The sequence below is a fragment of the Meles meles genome, chromosome 19 (genome assembly GCF_922984935.1).
Source record: "Meles meles chromosome 19, mMelMel3.1 paternal haplotype, whole genome shotgun sequence".
NCBI lineage: Eukaryota > Metazoa > Chordata > Mammalia > Carnivora > Mustelidae > Meles > Meles meles.
The window spans coordinates 52484683-52493278 of record NC_060084.1 but is presented as its reverse complement, the minus strand read 5'-3'; the positions used below and the strand labels follow the sequence as shown (position 1 = coordinate 52493278).

Here is an 8596-nt window from a genome sequence, read left to right as displayed (position 1 = left end):
GAAGCGGGGGGGGGGGTGAAGAGGGGGGGTCTCTGAGAGGCGGAGGGTGTTGTGGGGAGGAAGGCGAGGTGAGGGTGAGAGGGAGTAGGGAGTGGGGGTTTGGGGTTAAGGCGGAGGAAGGGAGAAGTAACTCCGGCGGAGGGAGCAGGTTTGAGTGAATACAAGTCCCTCCCGATTTTCTCCCTCTCGGTCTCCCCCTTCCCGGCTCTTCCAAAACCCCCTGCGAGCCGGAAACTGCCCCGCCTCCGTGGAGCACCAAGCCAACCCGGCGCCAGCCTCTGTATGATGTCACGTGTTGCTAGGCAGACAGCCACACAGCTCACGCGCGCCCAGCTGGGTAATGTAGTGGCTGGAGCCAGAGGGCGACGCGCCCCCGGGAGCCTCCCGCACTATCTGCCTCTCCGAGTGCTGTATCCAGACGTACAGAGAAGGGCAGAAATTCACAAGGGGGGACAGACACCTTGACGGAAGGGGAAGCAGGGAGACAGTGGGGAAGAGAGGGAGACAGCCTGGCTGTCTCAATCCGGAAGAGGCGACTCCTGATCTCAGGGTTGTGAGTTGGAGCTCCACGTTAGGTATAGAGATTGGTTAAAAATAAAAAATCTTTATAAAAAAGAGACAGACAAAAATTGAACGGAACCAGCAGTGCCTGCATCTGAAGCCCTTTACCGCGGCCTTCAAAGCTCAGCCTGATGCGGCTCTGAACGCCTCTTCCATCCCCTCTTGTGGTCCGCCTTGCCTCCGCCTGTGTCTCTGCCAGTCAGCAGGTCTGGGCCGACAAAGAGCCATCCCTAACAAAGGGTCCTAGGAAGTCTGTCTACCTTGATTTGTTTTTATTTTATTTTATTCCACACTTGGGGTGATGATGATAGTTTTTGCAAAAGGTACCTCATTTGCAAGAGGAGGCCCTGGGAAAATTTTGTCCCTGGCTCTCCCTTCCCACCCTGCTCCCATTCCAGTGTGAAGGTGTGTGCTGTCCTTTGGAGGGCAGGTCCCAGCCTGGGCTCTGCTACCAGCAGCTGTGTGCCACATAAGGACCTTTTCCCTCTCTGGGTCCTTGAAGTTCCTTCCTTGTCCTCCTCCTCCTGGACGTCAATGAATGGGTGGTGGGGTAGATTTCCAGAAGATGCATCAAAGGCTCAGCAGGGCTGCAAGGGACTTTTTCTATCTTCCTCCTCCTCCTCCTCTCCCCTTTCACAGAAGGGACAAACTGAGGCCCAGAAGCAGCAAGTCTTTCACCCTAGATCCCTCAGTCACGAAGACTCAAGGACTGGGACTCTGGCATCTTAGCCCACAGTCTGTGACACCCCCACAGGGTTTGAATCGGAGCTCCCATGGTGAACCCAAGCTTCACCTCCGTGGGTTCACACCAGGGCTGAAGACACAAATGGTCAGGGGCCAACAGGCGACTGAGAAAAGCCACTGGGGTCTGACAGCCAGGGGCAGCGGGGACTGGGACAGACTGGAGAACAGGCACCCAGTTAAGGGTGCCCGGCACCCTCCTCCAGCCTCTCTGCACCGCAAAGCTGCCCACCTTTGCTGGATCGTGCAAAGTCTGAAGGGAAGGAGTTTGTAAAATCTCCCTCACTGCTGCAGGGAACTAAAGAAGGACCCACCACTGGAGATCTGATTTGCCCCAAAGGGAGCTAGAGGGGTAGGGGCAGCAATGTGAGACCTCTGGTTAGAGATGACATGGTAGAGCTGCCAAGATCACCCAGAAATCAGTTGACTGGCCAGAATGATCTCTAGCTTGGCCCTACAGAGGGCACCCCAGGAAGGGGAGGGTCCCTGTGAGAACTCAGGTCTGCTGATGGGGTCCCCAAAGGGGCAGAGCAGATAGGGGATCCCAGGGAGGCCCCGGATGTGATTGGAAGGATCCCAGACAGACCAGGGTATCCCAGAGGTGGCCTGGACAAGACAGAGTTCACTGAGGTCTCCCATAGACCTGACAAGGTTGTTTTTAGACATGCCCAAAGGATCCCAGAGGTACCCTGGATGTGATTGGAGAATTCCAGACACACACACAAAAAAGTGATAGCACAGTGGTTCCAGAGAATTGGGGGATCTCAAGATGACAAACATATTTCGGGGAACAGGACAAGAGAGTCACAGATGGGCATAGAGATTTGAGACATGATAGAGGGTTTCCCGAAGGCCCCAGACGTAAGTAGGAGATCTCAGATCTGACAGGAGAGTGTCAGGCATGAGAAGGGGATCCCAGAGAGACCCTGGCTGGACGGGGCTTAGGGTTACAAGCAGCAACCCCCTCCCTGTGTGATGAGCTGTGAGCTCACCCTCCCCAGATGAGACTGAGGAATCCCAGACACACAAGGGAGCTCAGAGAGCTTGGTTGGACGATCTCAGACACCACAAGGCAATCTGCAAGCAGGGTCCTGCCCACCCCCTCCGCACAGACACAGAGTATAGTCCTCCATGGGTTCTGTGACCCAAGACACGAGGATCCTGGCGATCCTGAACATGACAAGGAAATCCCAGAGGGGCCCCAGACATGATTGGGGTGGGGTGGAGTCCCAGAGGGGCCCTGGGCAGAGCTTAGGGATTATGGCAGCCCCCCACCCCCCAACAGCGTGGGGAATCCACGGGTCCTATGACCTAGAGTGTGAGGACGCCAACGTGACGCAGACGTGGAGCCCCGGAGAGCCCCTCACTGGGCTCAGGCCCGGCGGGCGGCGGGCAGCAGCGCGCTGTCGAACTGGTAGGTGAGCTTGCGCTTGACCTTGCGGATCTCGCCGGTCTTGGCGTAGTTGCGCAGGGCGCGCGCCAGCTTCTGGTAGGTCATGCGCTTGCGGTTGCCCTTCTGCTGGCCCCAGCGGCGCGCCAGGAGCTCCTTGTGCTTGGAGGAGAACTGGAAGACCCCGGCGCCCGGCTCCACCCACCACACGCAGTCGCGCATGTCTCCGCGCGTCAGCAGCCCCAGCAGGAACTGGTACAGGCGGAGCTTCTTGCGGGCCCCTGCGGTGGTCGGGGCGCGTTAGAGGAGCGAGCCTTGGGGCGCCACGCCTTCCCGCCCCCTCCGCTTCACCCCTCCTCCCGGGCCCCCAGCAAGCCTCAGTCTCCCAGCCGAGAGCATTGGGACGAGGGAGGCGGCATCTGCCTGGGTCCGCCTTGGGCCACCACCACCCTCATCGGAGGCAAGCCTCTTTCCTCCCCGAAGCTGTTACCCCACAGCTCCCATCCCCCTGCCTTGCTTTATCTTGGGGACCTGCGTCTCTCCTCTGCTCTGCTGGTGGCCCGCACGTAGTAATACGTGTCTGCCCTGCATGTGGAGGACAGGATCCGTGGAATGGGCTGCCAGGGCCCCTCTAAGGCTTATAACGGGGCGCGGAGTGGTGGTGAAGAGATCTGGAGTGGGTTTGAATGCGCCTAGCCATTTCTCAGCCCCAGAGGGACTGGGATCCTGGAAGGATTTGCGGGGATGGCTGGGGGTCTGACTCTTTTTGGCTCCTACCAGCAGCAAAGACCCCCACGAAACCAGAGAGGGGCTGTTCATAGCAGGCCATTGGGTACCAGAACCCCAGGTCTGCCATTTCCCAGCAGTGACCTTGAGCTGGCTGGCGTTTTCTCAGCTGTAAATGAGGGGGTGTGTGTGTGTGTGTGTGTGTGTGTGTGTGTGTGTGTGTGTGTTACAAATCTTTGTGAAGCGCTTAGTTCTAGGCATTTACAGTTATGAGCTCATTTGTTTACAGTTATGAGCTCATTTGATCTTCATCAGAAGCCCAGGAGATGGGGCTGTTGCTGCTGCTGCCCATTTTACAGATGGGAAACCGAGAGCCAGGTAGGGAAAGTAATTCACGATCCTACGGGCAAACCACCGGTCAGTCACATGGGCGGAAACAGGGCTTCCGGAGACCTGTGTTGATATGATTGTGTCCATTGCTATCATGTCTGTGAAGGGTGGAGACGTACTGACTGACTGCTCTGTGCCAAGCACTGCTCTCCTTCACCCATATTATCGCACTTAATCCCCACACACCAGTAATAGACACTTACGTCATCCCCATGCTAGATAGGAAAGTCAGGCCAAGAGAGGTACAGTCATTTGCCCCAGGTCACACAGGGAAATACCCGCATCACTGGAGTATACAGTAGGTGCTTGAGAAGCCGGGGTTCCTTTAGCCCCTCCCCTATCTCCTCTTGGAGCCCCACCACACCCCACTAGCTCCTACGTACCTGCCTCAGATGCCCTACCCTCGGGGCCAGCCATGAGGGCCTCATCCGACTCGCTGTCTGAAACTTCCAGGGCCGGGCTGTCCAGCAGGAGGTCTTCCTCCTCTGACAGCAGAGGGCTGGGGTACGGGGCATACGCCGGGGGGCCCATGGTCTGCAAAAGGTCAGGATCACCTGCAGTCCGGGGACCCCCTTTTCTCCCTCCCTCTGCTCTTCCCTCAGCTTCCTCCTCCTGGGTCCTCGCTGTGGCCTTCCCCATGGTGCCCCCCCAACCCTTTACAGCCTGTGCTCTGGCCTCAGTTCCCATCTCCATGGCATGGCCAAGGGATACCTGGGCCCCCTCCCTGAAAGCCTTCCCAACCCAGAACATGGCCTCCCGTGCAGCTCCTTGCCTGACATCCATGCCTCTGTTGGCTGGCCCGTGCAATGGAGCAGAAATGGTACTTAACCCAGAGGCTTTCACACGCTGCCTGGCATCTAGGAAATCTCGAGCCGATGATGGGAAAGTTAATCGTGTCCCTGCCCCTCACCTGGCTGGTGAAGTCCTCCGTGGGGTATGCTGGGAAGCTGGGCCCTGGGGCCTCTACACTGGGGGCTGGGTCCAGGCTCCCCACGGGGCTGTAGGTCGAGGGTCCGTAACAAAGCTGGACACCCTGAGGATGGCTGAAGGTGGCCACAGCCGGGTTGAAGGCTTCATAGGAGGTGGCCGGGACAGCTGGACTGAGGTCCCAGCCCCACAGGGAGTCTGGGAGAGGGCGGGAGGGCGCTGAGTCAGAAGCCAGGTCTGGCCTCAGCCCCACCCACTCGAAGCCCCCAGCACAGAGAGGCCATTGTGGGCCTTGCAAATGTTTTTCCCCAGAATTTGCATGGGCAAGAGGGTGGGTGGGAGAGGAAAAGGGGGGAGGTCTGGAGACCTGGGCTAATCTTATCCTGCTGAACTAAGTGACATCCTCCCCTGGGACTCAGCTCCCCCATCTGTGAAATGGGCCCAAGGTCCAGGTCAGGAGGATGGCTAGGGCAGGGCCACTCACCAGAAGCCCCTTCTGAGTCGGGGTAGCTGGGGTGTTTGCAGCTGTCCAGATCATAGAAGACGCCATCTGGATACTGATGGGTGGGGGGAAGAGGGGTCATCCCAGGCTTTGGGGAGCCCCCACACCCATTCTGGGCCAGCAGAAGGGTTCTGACAAGGACAAGGGAGAAGAGGGGAAGGCTGGGAGATGGACAGAAAGAGCCATAGAGACCAGGCACCAGAGACAGGGGCAAAGAAAGAGACATACAGAGATACAGAAAGCAGGGACACACATACACACCACAACAGGAACACACACACACACACAATGAAAGACACAGCAGGAGGGGCGCCTGGGTGGCTCAGTGGGTTGGGCCTCTGCCTTCAGCTTAGGTCATGATCTCAGGGTCCTGGGATCAAGCCCCACATCGGGCTCTCTGCTCAGCAGGGAGCCTGCTTCCCCCTCTCTCTCTCTGCCTGCCTCTGCCTGCTTGTGATCTCTCTCTGTATGTTAAATAAATAAAAATCTTTTTTTTTAAATAAATAAAAATCTTAAAAAAAAAAGAAAGAAAGAAAGAAAGAAAGACACAGCAGATGTGCAGAAACCCCAAGACCCAGGGTCTCAGGGACATGGCAGCCAGCACCTGCTAAGACCGTGGGCTCCTAGGAAGGCGTGGGGAAGGCAGGGAAGAATTCCCCCAGGCTCGCCTGTCCCAGGAGTAGAAGTGTTTCTACAGAGGCAAAGAAAATCTCAATGCTTCTTTTATCCACCTATCTATCATTTTGATCTACCCCTCAAGAATCATGTATTGCTTTAAGCCATTATAGTCAAGACCAAGGCTAGACATCCTCACTCCCAGGTATTACCCCACGGCACTGAAAACATAGGCCTACAAAATAGCCTTGTTCGAGAACAATCAGAGCAGCTTTTCCAAGAGCCCCAAGCGAGAAATAGCCCACGGACAGGAGAGTGGATAAACAGGTGGTCGTGGCATGTGTGTGTTGCAGGGCAGGGGCACAGCGGAGCACTATACAGCAGAGAAAAGGAACCAAGGCTGGAACACCTTGCTGGCTGGCAGTAGAGCATGCGACTCTTGATCTCCGGTCATGAGTTCGAGCCCCGTATGGGGGACAGAGTGTACTTAAATACCACAGCAAAACAATGCCCAATACAGAATGCTGATGAAGGAAGCCAGAGCCAAAGGGGACATCCTGCCTGATACACTTCATATCAAGGTTAAAACCAGGCAACATGGATCCATGTTGGAAAAGATCCCAGCAGGGAGGGGTGGTTGTTGTTTGGGAATCTTCCAGAGGGATGGAAACATTCTATGTCTTGGTCTGGTTCGCTGTTACACAGGTGTGTGCGTCATGTGAAATGTCACTGGGTTGTACACCAGATCTGCCACTTTGCCAACTTGTAGGTTATACCTCCATTTTTTTTTTTTTTTTAAGCAAAAAACTCATCAAGTTGGAGCAAGGTGGGACGTGCTGGCAATGGGGTGTGGGGAGTGAGCGAGGTTTTCGTTCTTGGACGGGGTTGTGGGTTATGGATGGTGAGAGCATAGTATTCTGTGCGTCTGAACTCTTGGACTACACTTTTGAGAAAACCATTTGGCAAGGAAGAGAAGGAAAGAAGGAATCGATAGGTTTGCTGAATGTGGGGTGGGCGGAGGGAGAGACACAAAGCCAAAGACACAAGGACCCCCATCCTTCCCCACGACAGGAAGTGGACCCAGAGTCTGAGAGCTGGCAAGAGCTGGCAGAGAAAGGTCCAGGAAGGAGATGGGGCAGGTGAGGAGGAGGGTGCTGGTGGGACATATGGAGGGAGAGTCAGAAAGACAAAGTAATGGGAAGGAATGGAAGGGGAAACTGAGGCAGGTGGGTCAAGGTGGGCCATGTGGGTCCCCTCTACCCTCCCTGGTCCCCAGGGCCCCGACTCACCAGACAGCTGAAGTGTGGCCCGTCGAGCCTGGAGGGGGAGAGACACAGGGGCATGTCAGGGGTGCCTTCAGCCTGGAGTCTCAGGGTGGTTGGGAACCAGTGGGGGGGCCGGAGGGGGGAGGCAGCTGCAGCTGTGACCACCGCAGCTCTTCTGCTGTGTGTCCTTGGGTGAGACCAGCCCCACCACACTCGAGCGGGACAGGAAGTGGGGGGTGGGGGGACAGGCAAATGTCCCCCCTCCCCTGGGATTTGCATAGGCAGAGGCTGGTTGGGGGGCAGGGAAAGTGAGGGAGAGAAAGTCCCTGGAGAGGCGGTGTGGGCACCAGTGGGCTGATGGGGGCAGGGAGGGGGCCTCCGTCATCAAGCCCATTAAATGGGTCCACTCTGGACCAGAGGAGATGGAGAGCCACTGGGCAAGAATGGGAGGAAAGTGTGGAGACACATTCGCTGATGCAGGAAGCAGTTGAGTCCCAGAGATCCCAGAGATCGGCAGAAGGGGCTGGGGGAGAGACAGGGAGATAGCAGGAGAGAACAGACAGACAGACAGGCAGAGAAAGAACTGGAGAGAGACCGGGGCAAAGACAGAGGCAGAGAGGGAGCAAGAGGCAGAGGATAGAACCCCAGAAACATAAGGATGTGATGAGCAGCAGAGTGGGCAACCTCTGGCAAACCAGAGGTTCGGCGAAGCCCCATAGGGGACTGGGGGGACAGACAGGCCTGGGGGCTGCCTGGGAGAGGCGATTAGCCGGAGGGGAGACAGGCAGGCATCCAAAGGAGAGATTTTCAACGTTTGAGAGAGACAGGGATAGGATGGAGGAAGGACGCCAAGAAAGGAAAGGAAGAGATCTAGAATGGGGCAAAAGGCAGGGTGAACCCCCTCCCTCCCACCCCCCTGCCCCCTACCCCTGAGGGAGGCCTGGCGGGGGGTCCTAAGGGCAGGGGGACCCTTTCCTTTAGGGACCCCCCACTTACTGTGCAGCCTCTAGCGCGAGCATGGTGGTGCCGGGCTGGGTGTGCTGTCTGCTTCAGCCACCACCCCTATTTATGCCTTGGCCCAGCCCCCTGGGGGGGGCAGGGGTGCCGCTGGCCTGCACGGAGCACAGCCCTCCTCGAAAATCCCCTCGGGGAGGGTCAGGGGAGGGGGCTGTATTGCACAACACCTTGGTCACGTGGTGGAGAGGGCAGGCCCAGGGCCCATCTGGATTTGGGGATCCCCACAGTTGGGGTAGGAATGGGGGGCTGACCCTGAGTGGTGGAGATGGGAGAGGAGCTGGATTCCAGAGGACCCTAAGGAAGTAGGGAAGCCAAGGGGTCCTGTGGTCAGCGAAGTGGGGGTCCAGGCCCAGGAGCCAGAGTGGGGGAGTCGGTTGCTGGGGGTGGGGGGCACATGACATTGAGGAGCAGACTCAAACGCCAATGGCATCTGAAGGCCAGGTGGGGACGCCAGGAATCCCA

General features: G+C 57.3%; 1 protein-coding gene across 3 annotated transcripts; it reads right to left on the bottom strand.

Annotated features, from left to right (window-relative positions):
- Positions 1–715: 715 nt before the first annotated feature.
- SPIB (Spi-B transcription factor) lies at positions 716–8224 on the bottom strand. 3 transcript variants are annotated; one of them, XM_045988337.1, is made up of 6 exons: positions 8114–8224; positions 7142–7169; positions 5220–5292; positions 4719–4933; positions 4192–4342; positions 724–2973 (listed from the first exon to the last, which is right to left on the bottom strand). In XM_045988337.1, the coding sequence occupies exons 1-6, from the start codon at positions 8134–8136 to the stop codon at positions 2675–2677; spliced, it is 789 nt and encodes a 262-aa protein (XP_045844293.1). In that variant the 5' UTR covers positions 8137–8224; the 3' UTR covers positions 724–2674. The 3 variants fall into 3 exon arrangements, with proteins under 3 accessions (XP_045844294.1, XP_045844292.1, XP_045844293.1); XM_045988336.1 differs by lacking the exon at positions 8114–8224 and having other exon boundaries at positions 721–2973; positions 7142–7210; XM_045988338.1 differs by lacking the exons at positions 4719–4933; positions 7142–7169; positions 8114–8224 and having other exon boundaries at positions 716–2973; positions 5220–5285.
- Between the last annotated feature and the right edge of the window lie 372 nt (positions 8225–8596).

Excerpts from the sequence above, each read along its gene's own strand:
- SPIB (XM_045988336.1), bottom strand. The coding sequence starts at position 7,195 with ATGCCCCTGTGTCTCTCCCCCTCCAGGCTCGACGGGCCACACTTCAGC. Across the intron at positions 5,293-7,141 it reads GGCCACACTTCAGCTGTCTG|TATCCAGATGGCGTCTTCTA; the intron begins GTGAGTCGGGGC and ends CCCACCCATCAG. Across the intron at positions 4,343-4,718 it reads CGGAGGACTTCACCAGCCAG|ACCATGGGCCCCCCGGCGTA; the intron begins GTGAGGGGCAGG and ends GACCTTTTGCAG.